At 39.7% G+C, this 17500-nt stretch overlaps 1 protein-coding gene across 5 annotated transcripts in view; it reads right to left on the reverse strand.

Annotated features, from left to right (window-relative positions):
• Positions 1-17500, reverse strand: part of Ndst3 (N-deacetylase and N-sulfotransferase 3) — a 163460-nt gene that overhangs the window by 139065 nt on the left and 6895 nt on the right. For all 5 annotated transcript variants that reach the window (XR_004119821.1, XM_031375364.1, XM_031375362.1 and 2 more), the window contains exon 2: positions 8489-9631. Coding sequence is in view for 4 of the 5 variants with exons in the window: in XM_031375364.1 (XP_031231224.1) it covers positions 8489-9472 (984 nt within the window). In the remaining variant the exon portion in view is untranslated. The remainder of the gene's footprint in view (positions 1-8488; positions 9632-17500) is intronic.

Genomic DNA, 17500 nt, shown 5'->3' on the forward strand with positions numbered 1-17500 from the left:
TTGAACTCAGAAATCCGCCCGCCTCTGCCTCCCAAGTGCTGGGATTAAAGGCGTGCACCACCACTGCCCAGCTAAAGAAACTTAATTCTCCCCTTTATTAGAGAAATAAATGAAAATAACTTCTGATATGCTAACCTAAGGGAAGGACATTCGTTTGTTCAAGGTCCTCGTCTTAGCTTTGTGAAGAGCTGCTTCATATACAGCAGTACAAACAATGAATACGCATTGTCACCATCCACACACAGACTGGAAGGGAAAGCTTTATCCTTTTCTTCTGGGTCTAAGGCTCTGAGTCACTGACATGGCTATGCCCATGTCAGAAATATACATTCACTCAGGACGGAAAATACACACTCATGGCTTCCTCAGCTCTCCAGATTTTTATATTGCTATTTTTTTCTTATTAAAAATGTCAAGCATTATTCATTGTAAGTGGTGGAGGAAGCTCTGAGTGGGAATGATTGAGATGGGCTTCTGCAGCTGAGAGCTCAGTCCCAGTCCATCTTAACTTCTCTGTGTGTCTATATGACAGGGGGAATTTTGAGGGACAGAGAAGGGTGGCAACGACCAAGATTTATTGTCTATATGTATGAAAATTTCAAAGAATAAAATAAAAATTCTTTAAAATGTATAACCAGCCACCAAATACTGTTTATACATTATTGATCATTCTGTGGCAGGATTTTGCCCTCTTTAAATCATTTATAATGCATTCTTGTGGAATGTCTTTCATAGCAGATGACTCTTTAATATTAATCACAATAAGGATACCTTCTGTCTTGTAATGCAGCAACAAATTTAACAAAATGAAGCAAACACATGTGAACTACAGACATGAGGTTATTTTTCCTTTGTTAAGTAAAATCTTAATTTCCTATGTTATAATATAAAGAGATTTTTAAAATTTTATTTCCTTAAAAATAACACTTACATTAAAAATGTTAGTAGACAGACCACTATGGTGATTTGAACACAATAATGATATTGATAGTGATTTATTTTCATATGTGTTTTGATCTCACACCATATTTCGAAGTAAATATTCCACCAAAGTAGGAATATTTACAAGGAAGAGATGGTTTCATGTGTTTGTAGAAATAGTTACAAGTCATCTAATGTTTTAGCAATTATAAAACAATTTGGGAGAATGGAATTAGGCGAATTTTACTTCCATAAATGTTAGGTGACTAGCAGGGGATCCTTGTTTTTCTATTTGGAAAAGTTATTCTATACATGGAGTTAATTGCTATGTAGACATTTTAATACAGCTGAGCTATCACTTCAGGAAGAGGAAGAGGGTAAGTAAAGATAGTCATTCGGTACACATGAGGCTATTCATTATAGAGTTTCTAAAAGATGCACCTCAGATAAAGAACACTGAATATTTGATTGGTGTTTGACATAGACACTAGCTTACCCTCGTCTGTCATATATTATGGTTTTTGAAGAAGTTACCAAAATCTCATTCACACACCAAATATGCAATCATCCATGTAATGTGTTTATGTGATGCAGATACTTCTGTGAGCAAAAGAGATGAGGAAATACTGCTCACTGAGGTAAATAATCATAAATAAATGCTCCTTGCATTTTAGCAAAGTGTCATACCAAAAAAGACAAACAGGAGGAGGAGTCGAGTTCAGGAAGATAATGGGAAAATAAAAGACTGTAGGAACTCTGGCTGTTCTGGGTGAGACTAGAAGTCACTAAAGTGGTCTGAGTAAAGAAGAGACATGGTCTAGATGATACGCTGAGGGCATCATGGTGGCTGTTCCATTAAAATGGAAGTTGATGACCTGGTGGACAAAGGTACTTGCTTCCAAGTATGGCAACCTTAGCTCAATTCTCTGGAACCCACCTGGTAAAAGGAGAAAGCTTCTGCAAGTTATCCCTGACAAAAGTATGTATACAGCCAATGCAGACACATGCATGTCCATGCACACAAGGCGTAGTTAGAACATGTAACTTAAGAGTTAACATGTTTAACATCCTTAGTCATCAAGGAAATGCAAATCAAAACTCCGAGGTTCCACGTTACACCAATCAGAATGGCTAAGATCAAAAACTCAAGGGACAGCACATGCTGGGGAGGGTGTGGAGAAAGGGAGAAATGGACACACTCCTTCATTGCTGATGGGATTGCAGGCTGCTACAACTACTTTAGAAAACAATCTGGCAGTTCCTCAGAAAACTGAAAATAGTTCTATCTGAAGACCTAGCTACACTACTGGGCATATACCCAAAAGATGTTCCAACATATCATGAGGACACATGATCCACTATGTTCATAAAAACCTTATTTATAAGAGGCAGAAGTTGGAAACAACCCAGTTGTCCTTCAGTGGAAGAATGGATACAGAAAATGTGGTACATTTATACAATGGAATACTACTCAGCTATCAAAAATGAGGACATGATGAATTTTGCAGGAAAATGCATAGAACTAGAAAATATCATGCTGAGTGAGATAACCCAGACCCAAAAGGACATACATGATATGTACTCACTGATCAGTGGATATTTACCAAAAAGTTTGGAATACCCATGATACAACTCCTAGACCATATGAAACATAACAAGAAGGAGGGTCCAAGTATGGACACTTCAATCCCACTTAGAAGGGGGAATAAAATAATCATAAGAGGAAGAGGGAGAGAAGGAGGTTAGGAACCTGGTGGGAGATAGGAGGTGGAGTGAAAAAGGGGGCAGGAGACAGGAGAGAAGCCCAGAGGGCCAAGAGAATGAATAGAAATATGCAGGAGTGTGAGGTGGAGAATGGGGAGAATGGGGGAGAAAACCACTAGATAGTCCTAGACACTAGGGATGTGAGAGATTCCCAGGACCCAGTGGGGATGACATTAGCTGAAATGCCCAACAGTGGGGAGATGGAACCTGAAGAGACCACCCCCAGGAGATATACCTGACTCCCAGTTGAGGGATGGGGCCACCCACTCATCTCAAAATTTTTGACCCAGAATTGCTCCTGTCTAAAGGAAATACAGGGACAAAAAATGGAGCAGAGACTGACAGAAAGGCCATCCAGAGACTATCCAACCTTGGGATCCATCCCATGCCAGGGACCAAACCTGGACACTATTGCTAATGCCAAGACGTGCTTGCAGGCAGGAGCCTGGCATGGCTGTCCTCTGAGAGTTTCTACCAGCACCTGTCTGAGACAGATACAGATACTTACAGTCAACCATTGGACTGAGGTCAGGGAACCCTATGGAAGAGTTAGGGGAAGGACTGAAGGAGCTGATGGGGATTGCAACTCCATAGGAAGAACAACAGTATCAACTAACCAGATCCCTCAGAGCTCCCAGGGACTAAGCCACCAACCAAAGAGCATACATGGGCCAATCAGTGGCTTCTGCTACATATGTAGCAGAGGACTGCCTTGTCTGGCCTCAGTGGGAGGGAATGCACTTGGTTCTGTGGAGACTTGATGCTCCAGAGAAGGGGGGCGCTAGAGGGGTGAGGTGGGGGAGTGGGTGGGGGAGTGGGGGAGCACCCTCTTATAGGTGAAGGGGAGGGGTGATGGGGTAGGGGGACTTGAGGAGGGGGGACTGGGAAGGGGAACAACATTTGAAATGTAAATAAGTTAAGAAATAAAAATTATAATAAAAAAATTAAAATGGGATGGGGAAAGAGGTGTACACTCTGTTTTGAAAAGGAGAATGGTTGGCAAAGAAAACAGTAGACTCCTGGCTAACCCAAGCAAGCTTTGGTGGTAGTGAAACAATAATGTCTTGCATCTGGGTTTGAGCAATAGTGTATTGACATCTAGAGCAAGATCACTCAGCAGCCAGAGGAAGCACACCAAGGAAGCTGGAGAAAAAGACACAATTTATCCCATTCTAAGTTTTTATGTGGAAACCAAAAGAAGGCCAGCCTAGTGATTACCGTAGGAAACACATGCATAAAGACAAATAATATCACTGAAATTAAAAAACAATAATCACAGACTGATAAAATGCCACACTGAGATATAACAAGAGATATGCCCTTGATATTGTCAAAATACATGTTGTAGTAGCTGAGAGAAGAACAATGAAATATGTATTGCTCCTCATTAGTGCTGGAGAATTAAACAGATAATCTCCACCAACATCAACCTTTCCATTGTCTCCTCAAGGAATCAAAATGGTACAAAAATAGATCTAAAATCCATAGCAAGCAGGACTAGGGAGAGCACTCAGGGGAGTAAAGTGCTGGTCTAACTGTAATGGCCAGCTCCTGGTTCATTGAAAGACTGTGTCTCAAAAAATATGGTGGAAAGTTGAAGGCAACTAGAGGAGACTTCTGGCTTCCAAATTTGCATGCATTGGCCAGTACACACATATGCACACACATGCACACACACCCATGCAAACGCATACCACCACCAGCACCACCAACATAAAATAACCAACTAAACAAAAAATAACCAAACAACAGCAACATAGTAAAGTGAAGCTAATAGTTACGTCTCAAGCAGAGACTGTGTATTCATTAAAATACATGTAGTTCTAAGATAATTTTAGCAAATGTTAAGTATTGATTAGCATCAGATACTTGCTTTTAACCTACCACCAAAACAGATGTCAATAACTACAAGAAACAACATAGATGATGGACTTCCACAGAGCTGAAGTCTTCATCATGACCTGGAACTGCTCCTTCTACCTTTCTGTTACTCTGTCTTGTTGCTCATTCCTACAACTGCTCATCAGTGATAAAAATTCAAATGCCATTCCTGATGGTAATCTTTCATCTTTCTTTATGTTCCTTTTTTTCTTTTTTTCTTTTTTTTTTTGGTTTTTCTTTTTTTTCCTTTCTCTTTTTGGTGTTTTCGAGACAGGGTTTCTCTGAGTAGCTGTGGCTGTCCTGGAACTCACTCTGTAGACCAGGCTGGCCTCGAACTCAGAAATCCACCTGCCTCTGCCTCCCAAGTGCTGGGATTAACGGTGTATGCCACCACTGCCTGGCTGATATTTCATCTTTCTTTAACCAATCACTATGTTGTTTTGTGTCTCCTGGATAACTTTTAAATTACTCTCACATGTCCACTTTCATTCCCATTTCCTAGTTTCAGGAGATTTCCATCTGGGTTTGAATTAGATCCACAGCATCATTCTAGCTTTGCCTTCTAGCTTTTCCTGAACACTTACTAGTTTCTGGAAAGTGATGTACTAGTGAGCTTTCCACAGCAAGTTTTATACGAGACCATACTGACTCCTTCCCTTTACCATATAGCAAACAATCTATCTGCTTGTCTTGGCTAGTTATCAACTTGACAGAAGTTAGAGCTATCTGGGAAGAGAAACTCTCAATTTAAAAATGCTTCCGTAATATTGGCCTACAGGAAAGTCTGTAATACATTATCTCAGCTAGTAATTGACATTGGAGTGCTTAGTATATTAGGAATAGTGCCAATTCTGGGCAGGGGGTAGTCCTGGGTTCTATAAGAAAGCAGGCTGAGCAAGCCATTAGGAACAAGCCAGTAGGCAGCAGGCTTTCATGGCCTCTGCATCAGTTCCTGCTTTCAGGTGCCTGCTGGGACTTCTCTGGATGGTAAACTACAAGCTATAGGATGAAACAAGACCCTTTCTGCCCAAATGGCTTTTGGCAATGGTGTTTCCTCATAGCAATAGGAACCCTGACTGAGATATTTCTTATCTTCACAAACCCTGCTCCATCAACTTTATCATTGTATATATGTCTGGTATTTGAAGAGATATGAACACACCATGGGCTGTACAGATAGACACTCTTCCAAAGTGTCTCACCTTGTACATGCTTAAAACCAAAAAGAATCTACATACAGAACTATCATCATGGTTAATACTGATGACAGCATCTAGACTTACCTATGAGACAAAGCTCTGGGCATGTCTGTGAGAAAGGCTCTAGATGGGATTCATTGAGGTAGGAGGACTCACTCTAAATGTGAATGGCACCATTCCATAAAATGTGTCCAAGAGTAAGTAACAAGGATGATGCCATCTCATCACAGCATTTGTTTCTCCACTTCCTGATTGTGGATAGACTGTGACTGGCCCCCTCAGTCCTGATGCTACACCATCCCATGATGAACTTGGCTCTCCCACTGTGAGGCAAAATAATCTTTCTTTTCCTTTCTTAAAGTGCTTTTGTTAGACACTTTGCCACATCCACAAGAACAGCAGCTAATACACGAACAGTAGAAACACACGAGTGAATGTTTACATACTTTGAGTAACTATCTACAAGGAGTTAGCGTTTTGAAACATATGTAGTTTAGAAGCAGTTTCAAGTTCAATAGTCTAAAACATATTTTTAAAAACATTTAGGTCCCATACCAAAATGAAGCGGTTCCAAAGAAGAGCTTACTACATGCAGTTTGAAGATGTAGTCACACAAACTCTACTGTAAGAAATGTTGTTCTTGTTGCCTTCTTAAAAACACACATTTACCACCTAAGATACTTAAAACTAACTGTACATGGGAACACTATACAAAACATTCCTCTGGTTATTTGGATAGAGAGTAGCACACAGGCATGCACATTGTACTGTGTCCTGTGAAGGGTGTATGTTAACATATAGTAATAATGAGCTGTGTTCCCATACCAAAATAAAGCAATCCCAAAGCAAAAAAATAAACCAACCAACCAACCAACCAACCAAACAAACGAACATAAAACACCTCCCAACAAAACATTTAGGGAGTTTAGCAAATGTAGTCCCCTGTAACTACAATGGATCCATAAAGTACACTGCTACATTTCTCTTTAATATGTTTAGTGTCATTAAAATGTGAGCTAGGCCATAAAGAACAAAGGTTCGTTGAGACATAGTTTGCCTGGATAGCCCAGGTTGGCCTCTAACTTGTGATCCTCTTGTCCCATTTTCTGAAGTGTTGTGGTCATAGGCACATACCACCATGCCAGATCAAAAAGCACTTTGTTCTGATATTAGGTGACACAGTAGGTTGTATTGGAATACACAAGTTTACTTGGTACACTTTAAAAATGCCTTAACACTGTAGTTTTGGCAGTTTTAAAAGTTTTATATCATATATGTATATTTTTATCACAGTAATTGGAAATAGAAAATGAAGAATTAAATACTATTTTAGTCTATAAATATGTAACAATACATGATTAATCTACGAGTTTGGTTTTAATTAACCTATACTTTCAAAAGCAAATTGCAAAATCTTTAATGTGCATTTAAATATAATTGATTAACTAAGTAGAAACCACACCCACTAATGTGGAAGTATCTTCTTTCTTAGTTTTCATTATCTCCTGTAGTATCTAGCCTCCCTCTGGCATTGATAATTTTTTAAATTTTGTGATGAATATTAATATTATTTGTTAAAAATTTAGTGGCCTAAAAAGGATTCAATGGCCTAGATGATCTTTTTATACAAAATTCTATTTTGTTCTCATGTCTGAATGTGTACAGGTGTAGAAGTTATAGGTCAACTTGCAGGACCTGGATCTCTTCTGCCACCAAGATGGTCTAGGGACTCAGGTCATTTGCATTTACCTACTGAGATTATCTCCCCCAAATAATATTTTTGATAACTACTTTAGTTCTGATATTCTATCAGAAGGCTAAAGCTGTAAAGAATAAAAACTATGTATCCAAAGTCTCTTCTTTCAGTCAAAAATCAACATAACAAAGTAACAAAGGCAGAGTCCTGGTTTTAAATGGAAAAGCAGCATGAATGCAGGTAATTTCAATTTTGTCTTTCTTACTGCTAAATAACTAGTTGTCTATAACTATTTTCATAAAGACAAAGTCAGGGTTCTAGACAGAGAGCTTGACCTACCAGAAGAGTTGGTTTCCAGCATCCTTTTCCAGGTCCTAGGCTGGCAATCAGAGTAATATGTGCTGAGGAACCTTATATTTGTAAAGTAACACTAAGTACTCTTTTTTTTTTTTTTCTTAATGGAAGTAGTCTCACACAGTGAGAAGTGTAGGTGATTCATATGCAGCACCTTACACTGGCATCACATCAGTGCCAGCCGTGTTCCTCAGAGAAGCTAAGCCCTCATGTTTCCATGTGAACAAACCCGCCTCTGTCATGGTTTTCCATGGCTAGGAAAATGAACCTCATGCTAGACTTTCAAAACCACCTGAATTTCCTTGTGATCTGAAATTTCTGAAAATCCGCTGACTTGATATTTTAACGGAGATCTTTGTTTTCTAAGTGGATAGCTTCTAGAAAGCAGCTAAGCAAAAATGATTTCTATTTAGCTGTCATCAATACACACAGGTCTGGATCTCACTGCACTTGATATTTTAGTACAATCATCGTTTTCCCCCTGAATCAGATAGAAGTGTGTTAGAAACGTAGGTGATGCATGATGAGAGTAACCAGTTACCCTAGTTTCTCCCAGATTTTCTCAGTCAAACAGAAGTCCCATGTCTGGGAAAACTCTATCCTACAGAAGACAAGAGCATTCCTATCTCAGGGATGCCGCCAACTGAGGAACTCTAAGATAACAGGGCCTTACCTTCACATCATTGGTGTTCATCCTCGTGCCCTCCTTCCCCACAAATATGTCGTCAATGTCCACAAGGATGTACCTGTCCAAGGACAGTGTCAGCCTCTTCCCCGACAAGAAAGAGATGGCATCTATGAAGATGAGCTTGTGCAGCCAAAAGTTCAAATTGTTGCCAAAAAGAACTCGCTGGATCCCGTCCTGAAGCCCCAGGTCATGTATGACAGTGGCATGAAATGCATGGTTAGAGATGGGAGGAGAAAGGTTTTCTGGAGTCTTAACTTTGGCAAATATTACTGGCTGGTAGGTGGAGTGGTTAATCTGAAAAACCGTCCAGTCAGTTCCAGGTAAAGAACCTCTGTCCAGCTTTGAGGATTTGGTCACACGAAGGAGTGGGGAGTGGGGATTAATACAGCAATCTTTTACTGCCAGGTTTCCACTTATGGAAAAGGGGAAGCCCCTGAATTGAAAGCTCTGGAGGTTTTTCTCACTGGTTTTGTGGAATCCAATGATACCCACACCATATTCTATACAGTATTTATCTAAGAGGCTTCTATTCCAAGAGTCCATGTTTATATATTTTAGAATATTCTCATATATAATGAGAACATATTTGCCTTTCACATTGTCTGTAAGCGCCGGAAGATCTCCTTTTCCAGGAGCAATTTCAGTGTGATAATGGAACCGGATGGATTCTAGCATCATAATGATGTCTTGACCAAGGGATGAGTACTGGCTCTCCACAAACACCAGGACTGTAGGGTCTGTCCTTGAAGCATCGGAAATCATCGTCCTCCTCACTTCCATCAGCCTGGATGGTATGTGCTGGAGGTCACCACAGTCCACTTCTGAAGCCCGCCCGGAGGAGACTTCACTTTCCTGTTTGTAGCCGCTGTACAGATAATAAGCAGAAATAATAATGCTTACCATACAAAAGGTGGCAAGCAGAATCAATGTTCTTTGAAAGTGTCTGTGAGGTTTCATGATAAAACTCATGTTGGATGCACTTCGTTGACTATTCCAATAGAAGCACCATTAAAAAAAAAAAATAGGAGGAGGGATGGAGTTTCAGGCACGCTCCTAGTCTCAGTCAACAGTTTATGTCACCATTGCAGCACATCTGGGTCACACATCTGGGCTCACAGGAAACACAGTCTGAAAAGAACAAAATAGGGCAGAGCATAAGATGTCTTTCACATCAAAATGAGTGAATTTTTATCATGGTGACTACCTTCCATGACAGATCATTAGTAGATCAGTTGGTGTAAGGTACACCAGAAACCCTTGCTTTCTTCTTACAGTTGTGGAGGAGGACATGCCAAGGAAGGAATGAGGAAGAGGGTTACACTCAATACAGAGTCACTGTCCCTAACAGAATAAGTGATTGGACTCACAAGGACCTGAATTCACCACACATCAACTTCTGTCAGTAGCCTAGATGTAAGCCGCTGTCATGCAGACACATACCTGGTCGTGTATATTCAAACTGCATGTGTTAAGTTACATGCCCTAAGGGTTTACAAAAATGTGGGCATGTCTCATTAAGTGCCAAAATTACAACAGCGGTCTTTTTCTTTTCCGGAGATTTCTTTTTTTTTTTTTTTTTTTTTTTTTTTTTTTTTTTTTTTTTTTTTTTTGGTTTTTCGAGACAGGGTTTCTCTGTAGCCCTGGCTGTCCTGGAACTCACTCTGTAGACCAGGCTGGCCTCGAACTCAGAAATCCGCCTGCCTCTGCCTCCCAAGTGCTGGGATTAAAGGCGTGCGCCACCACCGCCCGGCTTCGGAGATTTCTTAATGTAACGAAATTTGTCACTGTACCTACCTCAAGAATTCATTCGAGAAATTATCCTACAGTAGTTGCTTTTGTTAGAAAAATCTTTCTACATGCAAAGATGGCCCACAATGCAGTCGATTATTTTAGATCACAGCTTTAACAGCTTTAAATGACTCGGTATTCAGAGGAGTGAAAAGCTTCCTAGGCTCCTTCGGGTCTAGAGTGACCCAGCCTGCAGCAGATTGCCTGCCAGCACAGCAGCCCTGCCTGTCCAGCTGCTTCAGTGAGATCAGCTTCTGCTTTCTGACCTCAGTAATTACATCCAGAGTACTATAAACATACGATAAAAATGTAACCAAAACAACTATGATGACACAAAATGCTCTGTGCTTCAAATAGTTTCAAGGCTTAGCAACCTCGGAAAATTCTTTCACTTGGAAAAATCAACAGTGAAGCATGGGTGTTTGTAGAGCGCATGTTGGTAGGATCTTATGGTCTTGGAACAACATGAGGAATGAAAAAAGTTTAAGGGAAGTCTTGTCATTGTCCTCATGGTGGGCTCACAGATGGCTGTGGGACAAGCCGTGGTGGGAAATTCTAAATTTGATGGCTACAATGTATTTAGGGCTGGTCCCCTGTTTCTTAATTGCAATATCTTCATCTGGTAATTTTTAGATAGAATGATGAAGCCAGGATAAATCACAGGGTGAAAATTCTGCAATATTTATTTATGAAATAAGCAGCAAAACAGAATTTGAATAATATGTTTATTATATCCATGATGATATGTATCTTTATGAATGACACATTTTGGAGTGTAAGCACAAAATATTTATGATATTTATCCTATAAATTACATATTGCAGTTTATTACCCCGATACTTAGAATATCGGTGTCATTCATTCACATATTTATGGGGTAGCTATTTTTCTTCCTTAAAATATACTTGTTTGAAGTATTAAATATTTTAAAAAGCTTCTAAATTCTGAGGAGGAGCTAGTGACTAGAGTGCAGACACGGGATTGTGGATTAGAGGTGAATAGCTGTAAGGAGATGAGAGAAGAAAGGGACCGTGCCATGTGGGGGTGGAGGCTGCAAATGTCTGGAGGAGAAGACTTGGGCAGAAGACAGGGTTTTAGAAAATATTATAGATATATGAGTAAGCACATTATTGGGCAGAGGCCAAGAATGAAAAGGAGAAAAATAGGATAAAAGTACTCAAAAGATAACTGAGTACACACTGCTAATGAAAATGGCAGGGACTGACAAGTCCTGAAGCTCAACAACAGGGACCTGTTTGCTTGGATTTAGTAGATATATAATGCCGAAATTATTCCTTTTTCATAAATTTCCCCAAATTTTCTTTAGATATCAAACATCATCCTATTGTATATTTGCAAGGGTAGGAGTTAGTTTAACATGAACACATAATAATTATCTTGCTTTCTGTAAACCATTATTATTATTATTATTATTATTATTATTATTATTATTATTATTATTTAAAGACAGGATCTCAATGTGTGGCCAGGTTGTTCTGGAGCTCTAGAACTTTAAATTCTTCTGCCTTGATCTCTCCACTGCTGAGATTGTAAGCATTAACTAGCATGCCTAGCTTCTGTGAAAATCTTCTAAAAATAAATGCCTCATTTGCCCATGGCCAACTTAAGTCTCACTATAGACTCAAAAACAGTTTCTTCCTGTTCCTTGCTTTTTCTTCTAGTCATGAAAACTGAACTATGGTTTCCTGCTTCTTTCAGGACATGATGTGGGCAAAGGCGAGGACCCAACTTCTGAGTCAGTCATGGATGAGGCACCCCTAGGACAGGGAAGCCCTGGAAATTAACTTGGCCACACAATTCTCTTGTCAAATTTTCTGATTTTTTTCAAACTTGTGAAGGCCCAGTAGTTAACATATATGTTCATGAAAAAGTCCTCTCCCTTGTGTTTACTACCATAATAATTAAAATTTTGTTGTAAATCACCCTTCTCGTTGGGATGAAGCTCTAAAAAAGGAGAATTAAAGCCACATTTATCTATCACTGCACCCCTGTGCCCAGCACAGAATAAGCTCAGTGACTGTTGGTAGAATTTATTGAATTCAATGGCTCATTATGCTGTAGGTTTATTAGACACTTCTACTTTATGCTAATGCCATAATGTATCTTTTAAGGTTACCCATGACTATTAACAATTATAGTTGCTAAAAATTGCTGGATCCGATGTCTGCTTTACTGAATGTGGAGCAAATGTAACCGTAACACCCTTGCAGGCATGTGATAAATCCAACATAATAATGCATGGTAGATATAAATCCTCTCTCACACACACACACAAGCCCACCCAGAAATTGCTCTGCAATCAGCCATGAGGTAATTACTGAAAAACGAATTTGAGATTAGTGCTGTAGTCAATGCTGAAGGCAGCAGAGAACTGAAATTAGAAACTATTCACAGATCTATAAAGATGGCTTCGCCAACAACAAGACCTGGGAAACAATAACTAATGCCATGTCACACATGGTAAGGTATGATTTATGATAGGAAAGAACCAACTTGGTGCCATTTTAACAAGATGTGGGAAAGCCAGTGACAGTTCCCAAGAGCCCCAGGGCCTAAGGAACGCCCAGCACAAGGGTGAGGGTATCAATCTGAGGATGGGGAGGTCATGTCAGGAAAATCTCTACTAGGCATAAGGAATCTAGTGATGATGATGTTGTTCAAGGGCAAGAATAAAATAATTACATGGCACAACCTACTGTGATTAAAATTGGAAATATAGCTTAGCTCGAAAGCTACAGCTGATTAATGAATGTCTTTCAACTCAGAAATAGCATTAGACATATTTGAACAAAAAGTCAACCAAAATATGTGTTCATAAGCAATTAGTGTGGCAGTCTGTGGTGGTTCGGATAAAAATGACCCCCAGAGGCTATAGGGGGTGGCACCATTAGGAAGTGTGGCCTTGTTGGAGTGTGTCACTAGGGGTAGGCTTTGGGATCTCAGAAGATCAAGCCCGGTCTAGTGTCACTCTCTCTTCTTGTTGCCTGTAGATCCAGACATAGCACTCCCAGATACCTCCCCAGCACCATATCTGCTGCACATTTCCCACTGTGATGATACAATAGACTAAACCTCTGAACTGTAAGCCAGCCCCAAATAAATGTTTTCTTTTATAAGAGTTGATGTAGTCATGGTGTCTCTCCACAGCAATAAAATCCCAACTTAGACATAGTGGATATACAATAATGAAAAGACAGGCTGTCTATGCTAAACAGTACAGAGTAAAGATATTAAAACCACGATAAGCTAGCTAAGGGCTGCTGGCAGTGATTCCATGGGAAGCAATTATGAGTCCAGACTATGGTGGCTATCAGTGAGAATGGAATTGAAATTCTTGGGAGGAAAGCAAAAGTTACGGTTGGAGTTGAGGTGCAGCAGACTTGAGGATTAAAAGCTAAAGGTGTCAGTAAGTCATAGAAGCACATAGCTTAGACATTCTGAAGAAGTATTCATTTCAGAGGCAGGGAGGTATGTAGGCATGCATGTATGCAGGCAGTCAGGCAGAGTAACTGCTGTATAAAGTAGTTGACTCAGGACAGACACTCAAGAAAAACACTGACATCTCAATAAGCTATGTAAACTCAGTCTGTCAGTAAAATCCCACCTCTACCCTTTACCTCTATCCTTTTTCCCCTTTAGCTCAGATCATCCCCACTTGAAATTTTACTGTGAATCTTGCTAAGATATTGTTAACCCAAACTATTTGCTCAGTGTGCCTGCTCCATGTTAGGCTGACATTCCCAAAGACAAAGGGTTCTTGTTATCTCCAATACATTTTTCACAGAAAACTTCTTAAAAATCAAGACCAATCAGCCCCTTAGGACGAACAACAATATGAACTAACTAGTACCCTCAGAGCTCCCAGGGACTAAAACTCCAACCAAAGAGTACACATGGTGAGACTCATGGCTCTAGCAACATGTGTATAGCAGAAGATGGCCAAGTCGGTCATCAATGGGAGGAGAAGACCTTGGCCCTGTGAAGGTTCTATGCCTCAGTGTAGGGGAATGCCAAGGCCAGTAAGCAGGAAGGAGTGGGGTGGTAAGCAGGGGGAGGGGGGAGGGAACGGGTTTGTTTTAGTTTTTGTTTTTATTTTATTTTATTTCTTTTTTCTTTTTGGAGGGGAACGTGGGAAAGGAGATATTGTAAATAAAGAAAACATCTATTAAAAAAAATCAAGACCAACAGGTAAACATTGTATCTTTGAACTGCTCTTTCAAATACATTTTAAAAATTACAGGCATTTCCTATTCGGGGGCTCTATGCTTATGAGAACAAACACATTGGCCAGTGTGTTGGGGTCTCCATCAGCACTGCAGAATTTATGGCTTTCCAGTCATTTCAGGATCAGGAAAGGATGAATTACATAAAAATACATGAATTAAGTTTGAAGAAATGAACCACATAGGCAGCATTGTGAAGAAACACAGGTATAGGAAAGATGACAGTTTTACAGGATCCCCCACCGGCTATGCTGAAGGAGGTGTCACTGAGAAAGGAAGACTAATCTCACAGGGATTAAGAGCAATTGGCCTGTGCAGACCTTGTTCTGACTCCCTAGAGACTGAGCAACTGGCCAGAGATGTCCCAACTGGTACAAGATGAGCTGACAGCCTGCATCAAAGAGTCTTCAGGACCATCACCTTCCCTGCCTTGCTAGGAGCATAGAGGAAGTGGGCATGAGGGAGACACCGTTTAGATGCAGCTCCCTCACATGGAATCAGTGCTATTGCGATTGCTTTATCCTAGAGTTTGTTTTAATATTTCATGTTAATTTTTAAAATTAACTTACAATGCAACACGTTTTCATCTAGTCCTTTCATGCATATTTCATTCAGCTTGACTACCATGCCCCAGCCCTCCCTTATCTATCTCCTTATCCACCCTGTTTCCTGCTGTACTCTTTTGTCCCCAGTATTTCTCCTTACTTTTGTTCTATGGTCTTCCCTTAAAGTCTTGGTTTCTTTAGTCTTATGGCTGGTTCTGACCATTACTCACACGTCTTCCCATCTCCATCCATATAAATACTTAGGAGAGCTTAGGATCTACATATAGGAGAGAGCATGCACTGTCTTTCGGAGCCTTGGCTTTTCTATCACTTAACATGATGGTTTCAGTTCTGTTTCAGTTTCTTCAAAGATTCATTTTTCCTTAACAGCTGGATAAAATTCCATTGTGTATGTGTACCACACATCTAGACTGATTACAATCCTCAGCTACTGTGACTAGTGAGGCAGACAGCTACACTCCCAGGCACTTTATACCTAGGGTTGTGAATGATAATGGGATTTAACAAGACTTCTTTAACTTTTTCTCTCATAACCTTTTCTTATACAAGAAATTTTATGTGACCCTGGGCATATGGGTATATGAAGCAGAGATACAAATCCAATATTTATTGCTGACAAATCCTAAAGTAATTTGAAAAACACTCCTGTGATATATAAAAAGTATACAGACATTTATAATTTTATAATTTGTTAAAGATGAAAGAAAATTTGCATACTAATGAGATTGATGTGCTCGTTTATTTTTATACAAAGAATTAAGCACTGTTGAGTATTTGATGCTGCAAGATGTACAGCCTCTTCAGCTTTTCAGCACGGATTAATACTTTGATTTTATGATCATCAATGCCAAGAACACTGCTCTGCATAAATACATAGCAACAAAAGAGCAGAGGTATGTTTAGAGCTATTTCAGAAATTGTTGGAAATTATGTTCTATTCTTAAGCGAAAATTAATTTAACAACTTTTTTTTCATGAAGCTCAAGTCAGTGACACAAACAGCAATTTCAAAAATCCAACATTATAAAATAACAAAATACAAAGAAAGATTAAGTTATAGCTACATGCTAAGGAATATCAGTAGAAAATATTTAGTCTGTTTTCTGTAATTAAATGTTGTATTTGAGAGCAAAAAGCTTTGTATGTATGCTCTCCAACTTGAGCTGAACTATCTCCCGCAAGCTTCATTACTCTGGACCCTGCCAGTCCTGCCTGCTTCTTGTTCAGAACCAAGACTGCGCTGAAGTTTCCTGATACAGCCTGGGCTGGCACCATCAGCTACCCCTCAGCTTTATCACATGCTTGACAATGAGCTAACCTGTAGTCACTGAACATTTTGGAACCTCTTGTTATTGTTGAATTTTTCACAACCCCACATTCTGTTTCCTCAGTCCCATATAATGTCATTACCTATGAGTTAGGAAGCTGCAGTATAAATCATTAAACTCTCCTGGGATAGCATCTGACACACAGAGAATGTGTAAACAAAATCATCCTGTTTTAATTATTACAGAGATTGTACCTGGTAAACGGAAGTACACTGAGCACCTGTAAAGTGTGTGTGTATGTGTGTGTGTATGTGTGTGTGTGTGTGTGTGTGTGTGTGTGTGTATGTGTGTGTGTATGTGTATGTGTGTGTATGTGTGTGTGTATGTATATGGGTATATATATGTATATATATACACATATACATATATACACACATATGTATATATGTGTACATATATATATATACATATATATGTATGTACACATATATATGTATATATATAATTTTGCCTTGAGTGGAGTTGTGTGGTGCACAGATGACAACTCCTAGAGAGTCACAATGGCTTCCAAGCTAAAGAGGAGGCTCCATCAGAGGCATCCTAATATCAGATCCATGGCTTCTTCCTGCCCTCTGTCTTTCCTTCGATGAGTCACAAATTCCATGGTTTTTATTATCATCTACTCTCCAATAAATTCCAGATGCTTATGTGAATGCCAGACATCCATAGGTTTAAGCCCTAGCTCTTCAAATCAACTGGCAGCTTGATAAAATAGCAACGACAAGGCACATCAACTGTGTAGCCAGTTGGCTTGAATGGAACCACTGGAGAGCAGACTCAACTCATTCAAAATTGATTTTGTGATCTTCTATGTTGTATGATGCCTTTTCCTGAGGAGACATGAACAAATGTCTACTCACCCCAGATAGGAAACTGATGACACAGTATATACCATTAAAGTCCTCCTTGGTGAACCAATGAAATTTACTGGGTTACTTATAGGACTATGGGTGAGGAGTTCCTTACAGGAGCAGAAATGACTCAAAGACAGCTGCATCACCAAAGCCCGCCCCAGCATGTGTAGCAGACCAGCAAGGCTGGCAGTCTGGACCACACTGTACAACCAGAAGTC

Source organism: Mastomys coucha, unplaced genomic scaffold, assembly GCF_008632895.1.
Source record: "Mastomys coucha isolate ucsf_1 unplaced genomic scaffold, UCSF_Mcou_1 pScaffold16, whole genome shotgun sequence".
Classification (NCBI taxonomy): Eukaryota; Metazoa; Chordata; class Mammalia; order Rodentia; family Muridae; genus Mastomys; species Mastomys coucha.